This window comes from Canis lupus, chromosome 1 (genome assembly GCF_048164855.1).
Source record: "Canis lupus baileyi chromosome 1, mCanLup2.hap1, whole genome shotgun sequence".
In the NCBI taxonomy this organism is placed as follows: Eukaryota; Metazoa; Chordata; class Mammalia; order Carnivora; family Canidae; genus Canis; species Canis lupus.
Genome location: NC_132838.1, coordinates 28,930,069 through 28,952,122, shown reverse-complemented (window position 1 = coordinate 28,952,122; position 22,054 = coordinate 28,930,069). Strand labels below are relative to the sequence as shown.

The 22,054-nt window shown below is 35.4% G+C and overlaps 1 protein-coding gene across 22 annotated transcripts in view; it reads left to right on the top strand.

Annotated features, from left to right (window-relative positions):
- AHI1 (Abelson helper integration site 1) overlaps positions 1–22,054 on the top strand; it is a 199,003-nt gene that overhangs the window by 111,411 nt on the left and 65,538 nt on the right. For 20 of the 22 annotated variants that reach the window (XR_012030072.1, XM_072824443.1, XM_072824495.1 and 17 more), the window contains one exon: positions 8,909–8,964. Coding sequence is in view for 21 of the 22 variants with exons in the window: in XM_072824443.1 (XP_072680544.1) it covers positions 8,909–8,964 (56 nt within the window). In the remaining variant the exon portion in view is untranslated. Of the gene's footprint in view, positions 1–8,908; positions 8,965–13,034; positions 13,106–19,336; positions 19,356–22,054 lie in introns of those variants that run through there. The other 2 variants (XM_072824590.1, XM_072824558.1) reach the window with 2 other exon arrangements.

Sequence of the window (22,054 nt, the reverse complement as noted above, 5' to 3'; positions counted from 1 at the left end):
AATTATCTCTTCCTCTTCACATGTAATTTCCATATACAGTTGGATGTTTTTCTGAACATTTTAATATATTCTATTGGACTACATGTCTATTCATGTGTCATTAGTACACTGTTTTAATTGCAGAGGCTTTCTGTGGTATAAATTGATAATTAATAACGTTTATTTCCACTCATTGCTCTTCTTATTCCCCAGGATTTTTCTAGATATTTTTGCATATATTTCTGCATGAATTTTAGAATTAACTTGTACCAAGAAAAAAACTTTTTTTATTGGAATCACACTAAATTCATATATTATGTTGGAAGGAATGGGCCTTTATATAATATTACATTGTCTTGTTGCAGAATAAGGGATGTCTTTTTATTTGTTCAAGACTACTTTTATGTCTTTCAAAAGTATTTTAACATTCATATTGTTTCTTGTATTAAAGTATTTTCTATTGGGGGTATTTTTCATAAATCTTCTAGTTTTTTGTATATGTAAAGGATATCGATGTTTGTATGTTAAACTTTATATTGTGTTAACTTTCTGATGTATTAGTTCTGTTATTATGTTACTTTTAGCAGTGATTCTTTTGGATTTTCTAGGTATAAAATTATATTATCTGGAAATCAGTTTTGCTTCTCTTCTAGTCACTAAGAAAGCTTGGAAGCTCAGCACAGACAACTTTATATTAAATTTGGCAGGAGAGAAAGGACCTTACCTTCTAAAAATGTATTCTACTAGAATATAATAAATCTTAATTTCATTTTTTTCCTAGCTAAAAGTTATCAAAGCATAATTCTCTCTGCTTTACATAGAGAGATTCATGGTGATCTCCAGAACTCAAATAGGATGCATAGTTATAGTGTAGCTTGAAGCAAATGACTCTTAAAAAGGTGTCATGAAAGGGAGAATCGTGGTTCTCTTGTCTTTAGCACAGTGCCTTGTGCTTACTGGGCAGCTCATAAACACTTGATGATATATAACATTGCTGGATATATGTTTTGGCTTTAGAATTTCGCATATATTCCTGCCTTTTTTGCTTTTGCAATAAGTCTAATCATCTTTGTTCTTTTTTTCCTTTGATCATGGTCTTGAGTTGAAGGTTGGTAGAGTTGAGGGAAACTAAAAAAATAAATAATTTTCCTGTTTAGGTCAGTCAAGTACAACAGGGTAAAATGTCGTGTTCTAGTTTTCTACAAAGTAAAATACTTAACTATCTCCCAAAAAGCATAAAATTTTTCCATTATCTCCTGTAGAATGTGTAATATCTGGAAAATTAGGAAAATTTTCAAGTTACATATTCAGTTTTACAGTAAGTTTAGACACATTACCAGAGAAAGTAGTAAATTAACATTTCTGAAAACAGAAGATTAATTCAAACATTCTGATAATGCACACAAGTTATAGCACATAGTCCATTATAGCACATGGACTCAGTGAATATGGCATAGATTTCAATTACTTAGTTCAAGAGTTGAGGACCTTGTGAGTTTCTGGCATTTGAATTAGGCACTGTAGGTGCAAAGATGAATAAAATCTGGGCCTTACCACAGGAGCCAAACACCCAAATGGATGTAGAGTGTTTATGACTTAGATGCATGCATAGGTTTCAGATGTGGTACTGCTGCTCATTGGTTGTGTGAATTTGGGGATGTTACCCATCATCTGAGTTACTTTCTGGAAGCCGCTACTATTTTCTTCCCTTAAAATGGAGTTATCTTTGTAGTTTGTTAATTAACTCTCTTAAAACTCTTAATCGTTGATGCTCTAATTCTTCTTTCATCAGTGGCACTACCAGTTCTAAAAGGTTATCTGGTCATATTCAGGTTATTGAAACCCCTTATGAGAGTTACTGGTTTTCTTTGCATGCTCATGGTTTGTGGTTCCAGCTATACTGATAGAGGTCTGAGATACAGCAAAAAAGCAACCCCCCCGCCGAGGCACAAGGGTAAGTTGTTCTTCTCAAATCTCATCAGTTGCAAGTTACAGTCATCTCCCAGTGACTGGGACTGGGGCTAGATTCCTCTAGCTAGGTAGGTCCCTTTGCATGTAGGTCCTTTATAGGTCCATTGTTGGTGCATAAGCTCTGCCAGGCCCTTGATACACTACAGACAGTAAAATGACAGATAAATCCAGTTATCCAGAGCACTTAATAGTTTCTGCAGGCTGAGAGCCCTCAGTGAACTCTGAAAAACCCGTTTTTTGCCTACCCCTTTAGAAGAGACTTGCTTTCCCTGTACGGTCCTTGCTCAGCAGCAAGGAGAATAGAGACTCACACTCCCCTCCAATTCTTAACACACTGACACTGAGATTCCAGAAAAAAAAATTTTGTGTTCTGGTATATGCTCCAGGGTTTGCCATTCCTCTTGCCTTAGTCCTTGTAGGCTTCTAGAAAAAAAACTAAACTAAACTGCTTGGTTTCAGATTTTAAAATCATTAGACAAAGTGGAAAAGAAAATGCTCACCCAGAAGATTAAATGGAATGGTTATCATAAAGATAAAAGTTACAATGGTAAAGATGAACCGCAAAATTTAAAGAAACAGTAGAATAAAATTTCCCCAAGCAGATAAGACTCTGTAGATTAAAGGGTTTATCAAGTCTCAGGAAAGATTAATTATAGCCAAGACACATTTAGGTATACTCTGGTGAAATTCCTGATTTCCCAGATATATTGAAAATCTCACCAGTCTGTACATATGAGGAACAGTTTCTTTACCTGGAAAGAGTTGAATGAGTATTGGACTTCTCATCTAAAACTCTGGAAGCTGGTTAATAGTGGAAAAACATGTCCAGACAACCAAGATAAGGGATTTCTTATCCAAAAATCCATTATTCAGACAAAGTATCATACATCTGCCAACAATGGAAGGCACATTTGAACATACAAGGATTTAGAGAGTACTCTAATCAAATGACACCTAAGTTAGAATGGAAATTTCAAAATACAGGGGAAAATGTTAAATTTTTCTTTTAGGTATAAAGGAGACATTAAGTTTTTCTTACAGATTTTTTGTTTTATAAATTCATACTTACCTCTTCTACAGATTCCTTTGCACTTTTATCCATTTAAATGTAACTATAATTTATGTAAAAAATAGAGAAGTAAAAGCCTTCTACAAGCTTAATCTTGCGTGGAGCAAGGAGGTATTAGTAAATATAGTATCTTGGTTAGAGAGAGGTTTAGATTGTTTATAGTAATTAATAATATATTTATTACTGTCAGAATTAGGAAAGTAACCAATAGCAGCATTGAAATGGTGGTAGAAATTCAAGAAAAGGGATCCCTGGGTGGCGCAGCGGTTTGGCGCCTGCCTTTGGCCCAGGGCGCGATCCTGGAGACCCGGGATCGAATCCCACGTCGGGCTCCCGGTGCATGGAGCCTGCTTCTCCCTCTGCCTGTGTCTCTGCCTCATTCTCTCTCTCTCTCTGTGACTATCACAAATAAATTAAAAAAAAAAAAAAATTCAAGAAAAAAAAAATGTTATGTGCTGAAATTGACCAAAAACACAATAAAAGATTAAAAGCAACAATATAACTAAATAGAAATGGAGTTTTGCCTTCAGTTAGGATGTACAACCAATGATGATCATCACTCCTAGTGTAACATCAAATAGACCTCTTATAAAAAAAAAAAAGGCATCAGAGAGATGTAAACACATAGAAATGTACGTGAATTAAATTCCAAAGAGGACCTGCTCCATGAGGAAGTGGAGACTAGCAGCCACTTTAATACCTGGGAATATTATTAAGACAGAGACACAGGAGAGCAGAGTAGCAAGCCTTTCATAGGCAGAATGACTTTGCTAAAACAGAAATCAGCTGAATTTCTAAAGACAGGTGAGCTGACATATAGATTGGAATCCAAAAGACCCCAAATATGCATCAGTCCTCTCCACCCAGCACTTCCCCAATAAGCAGTGTCATAGGAAATGGGAAAGGCAGAGAAGAGAGTTCCCTTCTTCTCTAGATGCTTAAATTCTGAAGTTCTAGAGAGAGAAACTGATCTTATTTTTTGGATATTTAATAGATAGATATCCTGAAATTAAAGCAACAGCCCAGCCCCAACCCACGCCTACACAAATTTGAACACAAAGATCCATCCATTACTGTAGCTTTTAAGAAGAAGGAGTGAGCCCTTTCTGTGTTTTCTCTTTCGTTCTCTACCAGTATACATCTAGCAGATCTAACCTACCGTCAGAAATATAAAGCATATAAAGCATGTGAATGAGCAGGAATAGGTGTCCCATAATCATGAGGAAGAATAGCCAGGGCAGCCCCGGTGGCACAGTGGTTTAGTGCTGCCTGCAGCCTGGGGTGTGATCCTGGAGACTTGGGATCAAGTCCCACATCAGGCTCCCTGCATGGAGCCTGCTTCTCCCTCTGCCTGTGTCTCTGCCTCTCTCTTTCTCTCTGTGTCTCTCATGAATATATAAATAAAATCTTTAAAAAAATAAAAAGAATAGCCAGTAGAAGGAAACTACAGATGGTCAAAATGTTGGAATTTGCAGACAAGAACTTTAAAATAACCTTTGTACCTATGTTAAATAATTTTTGAAGTATAATGAAGAAATGGTATGAAGAAGAGTATGATGAAGAATGTCACCAGAGAAATGGAAACTGTAAAAAAGAAATAGTAATTCTATACCTGAAGAGTATAATAGATGAAATGAAAATTTCATTAAGTGGGCCTAATGGCTGATATTACCCATTAAAAGAAAGGATCAGTGAACTCAGAACAAAAAACTTACCAAATTGAAGCACAGGGTAGGAATGGGAGATAACAAAGCATCAGACTTCTGTGACTACATCAGATTGTCTAAACAAATGTAATTGCGGGACACCTGGGTGGCTCAGCAATTGAATGTCTGCCTTTGGCTCAGGGGGTGATCCTAGGGTCCTGGGATCGAGGTCCGCATATGGCTCCCTGTGGGGAGCCTGCTTCTCCCTCTGCCTATGTCTCTGCCCCTCTCTCTGTGTCTTTCAGGAATAAATAAAATCTTAAAAAAAAAAATGTAATTGGAATTCCAGAAGGAAAATAGAGAAGATAGGGTGAAGAAATAATGGGCCAAGAATTTTCCAACTCTAATAATAAAGACATTAATGTAGGAGATATAAAAAGCTTGACATACCACAAGAAGGATATATATAAATAAAACCTCACTTGGGTGCATTTTAATTAAACTGAAGAAAATGAAACCTAAAGAAAAAATCATAAAAGCAGCCAGAGGAAAAATGTGTCACATTCAGAGAGAAACAGTAAGAATTGATGCCTTCATCCTTATAAGAAATAATGCAATAAAATCAATGAAGTACTGAAGGACCGTGGCCATCAACCTAGATTTCAATACCTAGCAAAAATATGATTCATGACTAACATTATATGGTTTCATTCCTATGGGGAATGTAAAAAATAGCAAAAGGGGAAAGGAGAGAAAATGAGTGGGAAATACCAGTGAGGATGACAGACTATGAGAGACTCCTAACTCTGGGAAATGAACAAGGGGTAGTGGAAGGGGAGGTGGGAGCGGGGATGGGGTGACTGGGTGATGGGCACAGAGGGAGGCACTTGACAGGATGAGCATTGGGTGTTATACTATATGTTGACAAATCGAACTCCAATAAAAAATATATATATCCTTCATATATGAATACCTGCAGAAGACTTTAAAAAAGAAAGTCACCCACAGTCTATAAAAGGTTTATGAATCAAAAGGGAAATGATCTCAGATGAAAACCTGGATCTGCAGGAAGGAATGAAAACACTATCAATATATGTATAAATAAATATGTATATATGTATAAATACAAAAAGCTATTTTTTTCATTCTTAAAACAACTGTTTAAAACAAGTATGACATTATGTTGTGGGATTTATAACACATAGAGATAAAATACCACAGTAGCATAAAGGGTAGAAGGGTAAATGGAATAATACTGTTTTGAGATGCTTATATTGTTGGTGAAGTAGAAAACCTTAATTCAGGGTGTACAAATTAGAGATGTATAATACAATCTCTAACCATAAAAAAATATAAAATATAGCTAAAAATATAGCCATCGGGTATGTAAAATGGAATAGTAAAAGTATTTGATTATTTCAAAAAAATATGAAAAAAAGGAAGAAACCGAAATAGATGCAATGAAACAGCAAGATGGCAGACTTCAACACAGCCATATCAGTAATCACATTAAATATAAATAAACATTAAAAAGTAGAGACTGTCAGACTGGACAGTGTAATGGTAAATGTTTATTGACAGATGGATTTTTTATTTGGTAGATTGATTTACTTACAGATGTAATATTCTTAAGCTCATTCTGAAGTATTATTATTTTAAAATATCCATAATAAATTGGACCTTTTAACTATTACTGCACAGTTAATATATTTAGTGAACAAAAATTTAGAATAAATATAAACAATACTTACATTTTATTTACTGTTTGCCAGAAGCTAAGTGTATTAGCATTCTCCAGAGAAACAGAACCAATAGGATGTGTATATAGATTTCATTTGAGGAATTGGTTTACATGATTCTGGAGGCTGGCTGAAACAAAACCTGCAAAGTTAGGCTGGAGACCCAGGAAGAGTTACAGTTCAAGTCCGAAAACAGTCTGCTGGCAAAATTCATTCTCTTTCCAGGGAAGTCAGTCTTTTTCTTAAGGCCTCCAACCGAGTATGAAACCCTCTCACATTATGAAGAGCAATCTACTTTACTCAGAGACTACTGATTTAAGGGTTTATCTCATCCAAAAAAGACTTTCCCAGAAACATCTGAAATGTTTGACCAGATATCTGGGTTCTGTGGCCCAGCCAAGCTGACACACAAAAATAACTAGCAGAGTTGTTTATTTACTATGAGATTTCACTTATCATACCTTATTTACTATGAGATTTCACTTATCATCATACCTTAATAAAAGTGAAATAACATACAAAGAGATTTTTTTTAGGTAAAATTTACTTTAAAATGTTGTTAAGGGATGTTTTTTCTTAAGCTTATTCTGTTCTGTATATTCTTTACCAAAAGCTTGAATAAAAATGTATGATTATATTTCCAAATGATATTATCTCAATAGGCGATCTAAATTTAAAACTAAAATTGTATCTTTCGGTAATCCATCTTTAAAAATTTTAGTTATTACCACCTTCTTATCCTGAAATTGAAATATAAGTTATGTAGTTTTTTTTCTTTGTAATTATATAAGCTGAGGATATTGCCTTGAGGGGAGGGGTTTAGTTTTTTATTTTCAACATGTTGAAGTTATTTTCTAGTTGGATATGAATTTTAAAATCAGAATCAGCATATCTCAATTTTATAGCAGTCGGATTACAATAGTGAAAACACACATGTAAAATGTTGCAAATTCCTGAGCCTCATGGTGTGACCACTCTCATTTAAAAGCCAGTGTATGCCAGACTATTCTCAGTGGATGCAGCCAGAGAGAGTTGTGGGAGTGTGGGCGCTGGGGAAGTGGGAATTTCACCGTTTGTTCTATAAACCTCAGTATTACTAAAATTCTCACAGTAAGGATCAGTATTATCTCAACATTTTTTAATGTTTTCCTCGGGGTTTTTAAATTTTTTTTATTCAAGGCCAGTGTTAATCTATGAATAAAAATGTGTCTTTCCATGAAAATCACTGTAAAGATTGTATTTATTCTTAAGACTTTTAATTTGTCCTGTAGTTTTTTTTTTTTAAAAAAAAAGGACATCTCTGTTTTTCTCAAGTCTTGAGGTCAGAAATTACAATTTATCCTTTCTAATTTATCTTTTATCACTTATGCCAAATAGCCATTCAGTAAATATTCTTGATTGATTAGGTAGTATTTATGCTTCATTTGCTGATAATAGATGTTGAGAGAGTTTTTTAAATGAAACAAACTATGTTTTTTTAAATCATGTTTTATGGTACTTGGTTCATTTTTAATATACTCTTGCACAGTGATAAAAAGTGATTCTTTTGTGATACTCTCACTGAATCCCTTATGATACCTGAAGAAAAATGAGTTTTAAATGCCTGTAAATGAGAGAGCTAATGTTTGTTTCAACTAGAAATTGTGCTAATTGCTAACGGTACATTAAAGTTCTCACTTCTAACCAGACCTGCATGTGTCGGCCTGTACCATTATTTGAACAAACTGTTCTAATATCCTAACTCACATATTGGTTTGCTGATGGACAGAGATTATATAGTAAATGAGATCCACACCTGTGTTCATTTTTAACCTGAGCTAAACTTTGAACCAGTGTTCTTATAGATGAGATGCAGTGTGTTATATTCTTAAAAGCTATTTCTTACAAAGAAATGTGTTAGAGGACATTGGGAACAAAAAGATAAATCCACACATGATAAAAGGATTTTTCTGAAGTTTAGCAGTCAGTATTATTTTAAAGGAGAGAATCGGGGGAACTTTTTTTTTTTTTTTTCAGACGCTCCATGATGATTGAATAAATAGAATATGGCATGATAGGAAGTCAAATGATCAAAGAGAAATTCAGGTAGATTTATTTATTCTTTTTGAGAAAATAAGAAAGTGATTCCTTTGTGATATTTCTTTATGAAAATTTGACGACCTCAAGTCAGAAATAAAACTTTAATGGAAGAAACACAGCAGAGTGGAGATAATGGTATAATTTTTGAGCCAAGAGCAGGATATGGATGCATCTTGCACTATTGCTAAACACCACTTGAATGAGAAAATTTGCTCAGTTCATTCTGAGTTTGGTCTCTTAGTTAGCTAAACTCTCCAACTGTTTCTGACCAAAGAATTTATGATAAGACTTTAAAGGATCTTGCCATTCAAGTGAGGCTTTTTTCTTGTAAGCTATAGGGGTCACCTCTTACTGACTTAAGTGTTTTCAAAGTAAAATGGATAACTATAATAAGCAAATATTCACACCATCTTTTCTTTTCATAGGGATTATCAGCATGGAAAGAAAGCCTTGTAACCATCATGTAGATACAGCACCAACGGTAAGGCAGTCTATTTCTGCATTGTTAAAACGGATAAGCTACAAAATGATGCTGGTTATAGTGACACAGAATTCCATTGTAGAAAAGTTGTAATCACCCTTTTACCAAAAGTTATATCCCTTCCAGAAAATTAACCTCATGTTTTCTTACTTAATGAGGAAAACATACTAATTTTTGCCAAAATATAGGAAAAAAAGATAATGTCATTTTTACAGGTATTTGTATATATTAATGTTATAAATAAGAATGATTTTTAATTTAAAATACTTCATACTTTGAATAAATTAATATAAACCTTTATGCAAGTTGATTTACACTTTTTAAAATGAGTGTTATTTTGTGCTCTAGCATCCTTATTTAGAGTGAATTTTGTGAAAGAAGGCTATTATGTTTCATTTCTCTTATGGATTACTATGCTTTATTATTTTATTTTTTTTCTTTATTATTTTAGAAGTGAAATTTTTTATCCCTCTTCTATACTGCCAGATAGCAAGAGGCATTTAACCATTATAGTACCTATTTATACTATGTTAAAAATAATTATACAAGATAATGTAGAAAGAAAACAATTACATTTGAATGAAATATGTATCAGTTTCCAATTCCCACTTGAAAGACTCATAAGATAATAGACTAGCATATATCTTACTCTTCACCAAGCATAATCTTGTTTCTCTTATCCTTTCTGTACATTAAATCTTTCAGATATTCCATACAATTCATCATTTCTTGTTAGAGTTAGTAATATTTTTTTAGGAAAATGAAGATAATATTAAACAAATATTAAACAATATTTGAACCTTACTGATTATATTTTCCTCACTGGCACATTGGCTCCATTTTCTCTTTGGAATAATTCACATGATTGAGTCAGCATGTTTGATGATTTAATATGTGGAGCTCTGGGAGAGAGTAGTGTTTGAGGAATGAAACACCATTATAATCATAAAAAGTACTTGGCTATAGTGTGTGTTGCAGTTATACTTTAGTAAGTATTCTAAAAAAAGTAGTCATAACATTATGTAAATTGTATGCTTTGATATTTAAAAAAATAAGGCCTAGCAATTAAGGAAAATAATTTCTTTTCTCTTAGGTGTAGGTCTTGAAAGTTGAGGTGCCTGATGTGTGGTTTGAACCCTTTGCTTCTTGGGGAGAAACTCCATGTTTTACTTCTCACAGCTGCGGGTCGCTTTGTTAGAGTGGGGTTTATGGCAAAGTTGTATCTCATGCTCTCCTACATGCTTCCATGTGGTTTTCTCCTTGTTTGCCTGAGGTGCAGTCATCATTCAGCATGCCAACTTTTAGGTTTTTTAGGAGGATATTGTTCCATATGTAGTTGCAGACTCTATGTGTCTGTATAGGGAGGTAGGTCGAGGATCTTCCTCTTTCACTCTTGAACTGGAACCCCTTAGTGTATTTGAAAAAAGATACTTGCTGGGTTATTTTACATACTTTTAAGATTCGTTTTATTTCTATAGACTTTCCTACAGCACCTGTGTTTACATTTCTGGTTTTGTTGGTTTCTTGTACATTTTAGAACTCAGAATAGCGCAACCTGGCAGAGTTGTATTTTTTTAAGCCCCGACGTGAGGCTTGAACTCATGATCCTGAGGTCAAGAGCTGAGTTGAGATAGAGTCAGAGGCTTAACTGACTGAGCTACCCAGGAGCCGCCAGAGTTTTTGTTTTACCCCACAGGCAGATTGTAGGTTTCCATGTTAATTAAATAAGGAAATAATAGAACTGACTTCTCTTGCAGTCATGAGAAATAATGGCATTAATGTTTGCAGTAGTGCCCTCATGATCTCAGAATGCCTCCAAAGAACCAGGAACAAAATCTAGTACATTAGAGTTTAGGTATTGTTGATCTTTTGTTCATGTTTTTCCAGTTGGATTGTTAAATGATAGCTCCTAATTTAGTGATAACGTTTCCAATCTGTAAAGTCCATGTGTTTTGATATGCTTGGTTTATACAGGCACACCACACTTATTAGTTCTCCAGGTTTTCACTTAAGCCAACCTCCATTTTTGACACATTTTACTGAGCTCCTTCTGTCCCTTTACTAAAACTAAAGATCCTCTACTGCCCCTCACTCCCATATAGTCCCCCAGCTTGCTGACGTTAACCTTGGCCCTTTCTCCATGACCTCTAATTAGAATTACAGGCCTATTCAATACCCAATGTTTTCTGGCCCCCAGGACAGGAAAAGTCTGATTTTTCACAGAAATATAATGTTACCTAATTTCCATCCACTGTACGTGTGTGCCTTTTTTTCCCTTAAAGAGGTTAAGAGAAGAAAGTATTTAGAAATAAAATGAAAAATTCTTAAAATTTAACAAAGTAGGATATTTATAAGTTCAAATGTCTTTCTCTAAAGGGGAGGTAAGAGAAGGGAGTGGGGCCGGGTCTCTCAGTGACTTCCTAACCTGGCTCCTAACCACCAGTCTCCAGTCCCCACTTCCCTCTTGCTCCAAGTACTGACTATTGAGTATCGCCACGAATGGCTTGGGTCTAGGAGAATGCTAGATGCTAAGTACAGCTGTTCAGCAGGGGAAGAAAATTACTTTCTCAAGCCTCTGTCTGTAACAGGAAGAAAGCTGTGTTTCTTGAGATTCCAAGTTGGAATGAAGTTTTCAGTAAATACATGGTCATGGAGGGTAGATAGATCCAGTAACACTATAATGTGATACAGTGTTCTTTAAGTAAGTACAGGTTAGCCTAAGAACAAAACCACCGCTGTCTTTGTTCTGTGTTCTCTCCCACTCTCTTTCTAACTTGTTTCCTTCTCCTTTTCATTTATTATACGAGGTTTAATTTTTTTGTTTGGTATTTTTTTCTTTCTGATATAAATAATACCTAATGTGTTTTTGAGATGCCTTCAATAGAAGTAAACAGAATATCCCCACATGGCATGACCTCCTCCATCAAAAAGAATCAAACCTTCTTAAGTGGCTATAAGCCCTACTTTTTTTTTTTTTTTTTTTTTTTTAGCATTTTGAGTTGAATTTTGTTCATATCTAAGAGTACATTTTCAAGTTATTTTTACGAGAAGTATAAAGTGAGAAGTGTATTATCTGAGTCCACATACTTCAAAATATCTTTTAATAAAGACAGTTTTCCAGGGTTTTTGATTATTTGGATATAAACTTTTCCCTTCAGAATATTATGGAAATTGATCCTCTTTTGCCTCTTGGTACTTAGTGTTTCAAGAGAGACTTGGCAGCCTAACCATTCTTTTGCATAGGTAGCCTATTTTGCCTACTTATGTGTTGTAGATTTTCTTTTATTTTCTTTATACCTGATGTCCTAGTTCAGATTTGGTGGTTAAATGTGTGGCTTTCTTTTTGTCCTGAATGGTATTTAGCACACTGAATTTTTGTACTGAATGGTATTCACGCAAATACTTTGTTTACTATTATAGGAAAAATAAATAAGACATTTGACAATCATAATACTAGGTTATATGAAAATAATTAGATCATGCCACTTTAAGAACTAGTTGCTGTTAAGTGAAGGATAATATCAGACTCAGATTAATCAGAGGTCATTGTCTGACCCTGAAAGGCAGGTGTAAAAGTTAGTTAATAGTTAAGTCAGCACAGGCTTGAGTCTCATATTTCCTTTAAATGAAAAACTCATTTGCAAATCAAAGAAAAATTGCAACTAGCATAAGGAAGTCTCTAAATGTTTGTTCTTATTTAGGTTATTACAAACCTGCTCATAACCTGCTAGATGCATAGTAGTTCCCATAGCTTTTTACATTTCCAGGTAGAATTAAAACACGGTAAGCCATGCCGAATATATGCAGAATTTTTAGTGATTTGAGAATTGTTTTCAAATCTCTTCTAGTGAAAACTGATGTGTTAAAATTCAAACAACATTAGCACAGCCTACTGTAATCAATTGCTGATTTTTGTAAAGCTCCTGCATTCCAAACTTGTAACACTAACTAGTATTGCTCCTTTCTTCTTCTTTTATTCAGTGATCCCACAACCCCCATTATTGAGAACAATTTTTTTTAACAAATAGATTTTCTGGCAGTTTATAAAATTACAGTTTGCATTTTCACAGAAGCCTACACATCTGTCACAGCAGGTTGAAGCAAAATCCAGCCTGTCCTCATTAAGATTAATTATTCTCAGGTATGGGATACTTTTGCCACTCATCTAAATATTTCATTAGTTATCAGGAATTAAAATATCCTAGACTGATTGGAGTTTAAATATTGGTTCATTTTTCTTCATTGTTATAAGTTGAATTCAACAAAATTTTAATTAGTTCATTCTGCAGTTACACTCCTAGATTTTCCAAGGGTCTGGTTGATAAATTTTTGTCATGTAACTCTTATCAGTAGTAAACTTAAATATGTTTTACAATATTTTATGATTTTGAAAATATATGAGATGTTCATGATGTAGCTTTCCTATTACACTAAACTTAGTTCATAAAAATATGGATTTGAATCATTCAAATTAAAATTTAATCTAAGACTCTTTTGGACTATATGATAATCTATACTTATTCTACAACATTTTAAGTTGTCTTTGTTGTTAGGTTCATATCACTGTGCAGCCCACTGTGTAAGTTTGCAACATTAGGGCATATTCTGTTACTACAGACTAGTCTAGTATGCCTTATACATATATTTATGTAAAATGTATCTTTCACATTTTAACATAATATTTGGGGCAGTTTTGTTATGGAGGTGAAATATGTTTGATCCAAAGAAAGTGCCTTATTTTTTTCAGTCTGTAGAATTTTCCAGGAATTCATACTATGCAAGCTGAGGTGAATGTGCCCCTATAAAACTCATAAAATAGAACCTATGACCAATCTCTTCCTGTAGGTAATTGCAGGGTGGAGAGGGAACCGATAAAGTATAAGCTTTTATAACTTGTCATAAAAGAATCTGTTTTTACTTATCAATAAAGTAGCAATTCAGAGCAGTCCTGTTGAAATTCAAACACAAATGCAAAATAGATTTTCCTTTCAGATCACGTGTGAGTTGTCCATAATATAACTTTTTTTTTTCTTCGGGACATACACATTGGTTGTTTCTCCAAACACTGTAAATTATGAAGCTTTAGGTAGGTTTTTCCTGTTAGCATACTCCACTGACATACTCCACTAAGAAAAAAGTTTCTTAGACTTTTTTCCCCTAATTCTCTTTTGACTTGATGATTTTTTTTTAATTTTTTTATTATTTATTTATGATAGGCACGCAGTGAGAGAGAGAGGCAGAGACACAGGCAGAGGGAGAAGCAGGCTCCATGCACTGGGAGCCCGACGTGGGATTCGATCCCAGGTCTCCAGGATCGTGCCCTGGGCCAAAGGCAGGCGCCAAACTGCTGCGCCACCCAGGGATCCCCAGACTTGATGATTTTTAGAGAACAATGTTTTCAGTTTTAAACATGTTAAATTTCAGGTAATCAGAAGCCATGGACAAGTAGAAATGTTCAGAGAACTGAGAATATAGACTTGGATTTCAGAAGAGAGTATGAGTTTGAAGATCTGACTTTGCTGTGCTCAATAGAGCCACACTTCACAGCTGTGAAATCTAGAAGGGAGATGCAGGAGTCAGAAGGCTGAGGCATAGATTGTGGGAAGTCCTATTTATCATCATGGGCAGGGAACACAGATTCTTTACAAAAGATATCTAGAAGCCCCATGCAGGAAGGAGGCACATCCAACAAGCTGAATCAGAAACCAGTCTCCTCCTACTCACCTCCCAAATCCACTCTCTACAGAGCTACTTATCCAAAGTGCAAATGTCACACATATAAGATCCTGTAGTGGGGATCCCTGGGTGGCTCAGCAGTTTGGCGCCTGCCTTTGGCCCGGGGCCTGATCCTGGAGTCCCAGGATCGAGTCCCACATCGGGCTCCCGGCATGGGGCCTGCTTCTCCCTCCTCCTGTGTCTCTGCCTCTCTCTCTCTCTGTCTATCATAAAATAAATAAATAAATCTTAAAAAAAAAAAGATCCTGTAATGCACCTCATCTCCTACCAGTTGAAAACTAAGTTACCTAGCATGGCATTTGATGTCTTTTAATTACCTTTCTTACTTACTTCCAACATTTTCTCAATACTTTGAGCTACTTGCTATTCCTGAAACATATCTGGGCCTCTCACATTGTGACACAGTATTAGAAGAGGGGATGAAGAACACTTGAGTCCAGAAGCACATTACCTGGGTCCATGTCCTGGTTCGGTTACTTTTGCTACACATGATTTTAGGCAAGCCTCTTTTGTTCTTTGTGCTTTGGTTTTCTCATCTGTAAGTGGAGATAATAAAACCTACCATAAGGATTGTTGTAAGGAATAAATGAGTAAAGATGCAGTACACCCCACGCAATATATTTTTGAATGTTGAATATTATTTCATTACAAGAGATGGCCAAATATAAAGGACAAGAACATATCCCAAGTCTGAGAAGTAAAACTAAGTCACGAATCAAAGGGGAGGACCCCAGGGTCCCTGCTGGGTCAGGGACATCAGGAACAAGGGAATCTGATGACGGTTGCCACAATGGCCTGCCTGTGTTTTGACCAACATTCTTTGTTTTTCTGTGTTCATATTTTAAAGTTTGTTTTAGTATGTATTTATCACATATTGTGACTCACAAGGAGTTGATGTAGAACTCCAGTTACACCAAGATGACAGGCCTAAACTGGGACTATGTTGGGCAACCCTCAATGTGTGATTACCTTATTCATTAGTTCTGTAAGTCATAACAGCCAGAGTGATCTTTTTTGAATGTAAGTAATAATGGCTTATCCTCCTGCTTAACACTCTTCAATAACTTCTATGTTTAGAGTAAAACCCAAGGCCTGTAGGGCCTTGCCTACTCTGGTCTCTGCCTACCTCTTCAGGATCGCCTTATGATACTTTGCTCTGAGTTTCTCAAACACAGCCAACCTCTTCCCCACTCACCCATAGGCATTTGAACATTTGGTCTCTCTGCCAGGAATATACACAGGCTTTTTGCCTAACAAGCTTTTTCTTTAGATCCTAGGAAATGTCAACTTTTCTAAGGATTTTCCTTTACCACTCTATCTGAGGTAGATCCTCCTCTCTTGATCTTTATTATTGTACCTCACTTTTTTCCTTCTTAATATTTATCCCCATTTATAACTTTTTATTTAGTTCTCTTGTTAATCACCTGTCTTCCTCAATAGGATGTAAGTTCCATGAAAGTAGGGGGAAAAAAGTCTGTCTCACAATTGCTTTTATTTACTTTTTTTTTTAAGATTTATTTATTCATGAGAGAAACAGAGAGAGAGAGAGAGGGGGGCAGAGACATAGGCAGAGGGAGAAGCAGGCTCCATGCAGGGAGCCTGATGTGGGACTTGATCCCATATCCCAGGATCACACCCTGAACCGAAGGCAGATGCTCAACCACTGAGCCACCCTGGCATCCCTCACAATTGCTTTTAGACTGTCATTATATACTGCTTAGATGAGTAAATGAAAATATGCTAAAACTGTGGGAATAAATAAGAGCAAAGAGCCAGATTGGACCTGAGGGATATCCGTATTCAACAGATTGGAAGAAGAACCTTCCCAGAAGACAGATAAAGAGAAAAGAATGTCATAAGAGATCAAGAATAGTGTAGCATCTTAGAAGCCTGGGGAGTATGGAAATGAAGAGGGTTTTGTTCTATCATTGATAACTAGAAACTTTTGGGAAAATGGTAACTGAGCCCTAGAAAGGAAGCTAGACGATCACACAAGGAGGTATGATAAACCAAAAGAATTCAGAAAGCCTGTCACAAGAGGAGAATGGAAAATAGAATACAAATTAACTCAGCCTTGTGTGTACGTTGCTGACTTATGTCACAAAAAGAAAGTAGCATTTCGCCAAAAGGGCTGCCATAAAATGAACCTATATAGGGTACAAAGTAAATGTTTTTCCATGTTCTTCAAAAGTGAGAAATTAAATTTGAGTATTTATGCTATTGTATTACATTCAAAATAAATATTTCTCAGATAGAAGAAAAGGTCCAGCAATATAAATTTCTCTGCATGAGAAAGATGCAGACTGGATTTTAGCATTTGGCAAAGGAATAGGGTAGGGCAGTTGTGGCAAGGCCTCTTGCCAAGGGACTTACTTACCTAGCTGGTAAAACAAGGAAGGTTGAAGAAGTCCATTTTTGGGTCTAAAGTTCAATGAATCTTTGTCAGCTCCCCATACTGTTCGAAAAGCAGAAAAACTAAGTAAATCACAGTCATCCCTGAAGTGCTGACTCATCATTTCTCTCATTCATCTCCTTCTTGAGATTCAGTTAGAATTCACTTCCTCATATTATACACGTGGCATTTGTGCCCACCAAGTTACATAGCAAATGCCCATCACCATCATTGCTGTTAGAAATTTTCTATTGCTTAAGTGGTGGATGCAGGTTTGGTGTCTTCAGTAGATCAGAAACTAAGTCCCTTTCCTATTGGACTAAACTCTCCACCTTCACAAGTCCAGCACATCGTGAAAGGATGCCAAGCAATAAAATCTGGCATTCAGTTATCTGTGAAAGTTAGCCAACAAGCAGGCTAGAGAGCAATGTGCAGTACAGTGAGGAAAAAGCACTGACCAGGCTGCCTAGTGTTCCATTGAAAGAACACCCTGTAATCTTTTTTGTCCACTTCAAGCTCTTTCACTATTTCTCCTAACACAGGAAAATCCATTCAGTTATAGAGACCAGTAGAACTTGAGGAATCGGCTAATCAAAACCATGACTTAAGGACGATTCAGAAGAGCCTAAAAATGTTAAAACAGTACATCTAAAGCATTTGAAAACCAAAGAAATTAAAATCATTTTATGGTAGACACTAGGTGCGATACTTTCTCAGTTAAGCCAATGAGATATCTAGAAGTATGAACACAGAGTTCTGGTAAGACCTTCCTCTGGAGGAATTGTTTTCGTCCTTTCTCCCCTGCACGCAGCAAAAAGAGCAAGTGCTGGAAGGGTGTCTAGCTTCCGCTAGAAAGGCAGGGGCTCTGTTTAATGCCATAAAGGAGGTGTGGTGATGTGCCCTGCCCAAAACACTTGCTCAGCCCCGTAACCCAGTTTCTTTGGAGTACTTACTTTCTTGAGTGCAGTCTGTGTGTTTCTGTGATACCAGTTAGCCTCTGTACATTAATAAATAGATGAATGATGTCAGTATGAAAGCAGAGGAACTTTTTTCTGCATGTTTTAAGTGTTACAGCAATAAGGCCAGCATATTTCTCACAATCAAATGGAAAAAATGGAGCAATTTCTTAAAAGCTGAAGTACCTTCTTCAGTGGCTGCTTTTGTAGCTTCATGACCGCTAGTACAGATGAAGAAGCTGCTAAGACATTTACCCAAATTTCAAAAACTTGTCTTGTTTGGTGGATAAAGTCTAAAAACCTGGATTGGATTTTTAATTTTGATAAACTGGTCTCTATTAAATTAAATCCTTTTAAGAGCCTGCATTTCAAAGGAAGTGTCACTGAACCAGAGGTGTAAGGCTGCAAAGTCTCAGGGTTGACAGAAATGCTGGGTACAAAGGCCAGCAAAGATTTAACACCTTATCTGTACTCTGATTAGGATCCCTAATGTTTCTGTCAGTACCCTCATGATAAAGCTCCAAAGATTTTAAGTAGTCTGCAACAACCAGGTTTTTTCCATAAACACTGTTACATTTAATTCACAGTTTTGCAGAATGTGATGCCTTAGAGCAGAACAGCATGTAAAAAATAAAGGAGTTTATCTCCTCTAGTAAAATACGTAATGATCCATCAAAAGAAGGAGTTTGGTGTTTTGTTTTTTGTTTTTTGTTTTTCTTTTGGTTTGGTTTTTTGTTTTAGTACCTCTCTCTCCAATTTGGCATTTTTTAAATTTTACTTGAAATGTAAATGAAACACAATGTTGCATTAGTTACAGGTACACAACATTGTGATTCAACATAGGTATGCTGTGCTCATAAGAGTCCACTACCATCTGTTACTATAAACGTTATTACAATACCATTGACTATATTCTCTGTGTTGTACCTTTTTTCCCCATGATTTATTCATTTCATAACGGGAAGCCTATACCTCCTACTTCCCCTTCACCTGTTTTGCTCATCTCCCTACCCACCACCCCTCTGGCAACCACCAGTTTGTTAAAAGGGATTATGTATGATCTTGTTCAGCACTACAATCTGAGTATTCTACAAGGCATTGCATATATTATTACTGGCTATTATGATATTGCTGATTCTCATAATGATCCTGAATCTCCAAGAATTTTATCAAATTATTATTTAATTTATTAATGCTTTGTTGTGAACATTCATAATATACATCTATTAAAGACTTACTGTGTTCTCTGTATATCTATCTGCTTTCTTTCCATCTGCGTAATGCTCAGGTAGGTATTATCATTCCATTTCATAAATTATGAAACTGAGGCCCTGAAAAGTGAAGAGGCTCACCTAGCATCACACAGGTAAATATAGAGCCAAGAGTCTTTTCTTTGTAGTTAACATCAAGACTTTTCCAAAGATTTGCATTATCTCCTAATAATGGGATTTTGTGATAAAATTGTTGAAACATTTCTAATCTCTATACATTTGTACTTAGCATCAACATATGAGAAAGGTATGCCACCGATTACTACAGAAAAAGGCTCATGTTTCCTGAAAAACAAGTCTCTTGATAAAGAAAAAGTCTCTTTAACCTGTTTCTAAGATAGATAGATTGTTTCCTGGGAAATAAAAACTAGTTCTACCTTGTAAACATTGTGTTTTTCATTAATTACTCAAGTTTTGTACTTTACTGCAAATAACTGATATCTTTCCTCTGCTTCCAGACCATCGTAGTAGACCACATCAGGTTCCTCATCTATAAATGCAGCTCTTAAGATGCTTAAGGGCATCTATTTCTCTTGATCTTCTCTTTTTTAGTATATCCATTTTCTTCTACTTATCTTAATCTATGTTGATTCCATTCCAGTTTGTTCACACTGGGAAAAGTGGTATCCAGAATTGGACTTAATATTCTAATTGCAGTGAAAAAATGTAGTGATTATTATTGGTTTCTGTAATATGGATATTGCGTTCAATATTGAATTGTGACCTACCAAAACTTCCTTGAGTTTTAAAGATATTTTGTCAAAACATATTTCCCATTATTTACTGATCTGTACCTCAGTACCCTTATCCCTAGAATGGAGTTAATAATAGTACCTACCTCATTCAGTGTTGTTCTGTTGTTTAAAGTACTGAGTACAGTGTCCAGCACACAGTAATCTTTCAGGTATTCACTTAATATTGTCTAACCCTAAGTATAGAGTTGTCCATTTATCCTTGTTGAATTTCATCAATATATTTTTGACTATCTAGCCTGCCAAAATTGTTTTGAATTCTGAATTTTTTTCATGTTTAATAATAGCTGTTTCCCAAACTCTTTAACATTTATAGATTTTATGATGCTGCTTATTGTATTTATTTAAAACATTAGAAAAATATTGAACAGTGAACAAAATCAAAATAGCAACAATTTCTTTGCATGTGGGCAATTTAAGTTTTTATTTGGAAGTCATTTTGTTCGGGAGATACTATTATTTGAAAGCAATTTCAGTGTTATGTTACATTATATGCTTTAACAAAGCATTTACTTGCATGTCTTTTAAAATAGATTTGGTGATTACTTGAAATTTTCCTTCCAATCAGTATAAACTTTGATTCTTAAGGAAAGCATTAATATAGTCCGTAGCAGAAACCAGAATTTGAGTTGATCGTGCCATAAAATGAAGGAAGCAGTCATTTAGAAAAGAAACAATTTAACACTCATCACCTAACAATATTATTTTCCATTTGGGGAGAAATTTAATCAAAAGTCATCAAACTAGTGCTCTGTTTTCCCTGCCTACGAGGACATTTGCCATCTGCCACTAACAATGTTCCATAGATCCTTCTTCTGTCTTGATAAAATACACACATTCCGTAGATCCTTTTTTGTCTTGATAAAAATATACATATTCCTCTTCTGGAATTTATCCTGCTTTTTATCCTGCCATTATCTCAGGGTCCCCAGAAATCAGTCTTTGGCAGAAATAGCAGCACAGCATTCAGTAAGGCAGATACCTCCTGGTATAACCTCATAATTGGGTCACAGATTGGCTTGATGCATAAAGATTAAGTGAGATAAATCCATAGAGGAAATGAAACTTCTTGTTCTATGTCTTTAATGAAACTTCATAAAGTTTTCATGTCACCATATCTCTGCCTGGTATTCTCTCTAATGGCAATAAGAATAGACTTCTCTGAGGGCACTTTCTGGATTCAGAGCTTATTTGCCAAACCTGGAAATAAATTTTTATTTTGGGAAATGGAGTTGGAATTAGTAGATCTATATTTGATTTAGAAAATATGGTCAAATTCATAGTTGTGGGCATTCTACAGAAATATTTTACTATAACACCATTCTTCTATGATAACATGAAGAACTTTAGGAGTTGAATGATAATAATTATGCTTAACATTTATTGGGCACTTACTGTTTGCCTAGCACTGTGTAAATTGTTTTATGTTACTTATCTTATTTGAATATCATAACAGTTCTAGAAAATAAAAATATCATCATTTTCCAGTAAGGAAACTGAGACACTAAAGACCTTAAAGTGTTTTCTAGAAACATTTAAATTGAATATGTTAATGAATTATAGTAGTTGAACCAAAAATATTAACTCCTTCAAAGTAGAGGCCATTAATATGAATAAACCATTACATCCTAATGTCACTCAGTGGCACAAGGCAGATTCTGTGGAAATTGGGGGCAGGCAGTTCAGATAATGTTAACACCAGTAAAAAGTTTATGCCCTGCTATATACTATATATTATTTTATCTGATCTTTGTGTCATCACTATAACTTGTAACAGGATTGGGCAGGGATAGTCATGAAGGGCAGCTGAGCACTACTGGAAAGGCTGACCAAAATAACAGCTAAAATGGGTCATGAAGGCCTGGATTTGAGGAAAGGGCATAGCCAAATAGGACTTTTCCCTCTGAGTCTAACATGGAAGTTACCTAAGAAAGCCAATTTAAGGGGATCCTTGGGTGGCTCAGCGGTTTAGTGCCTGCCTTC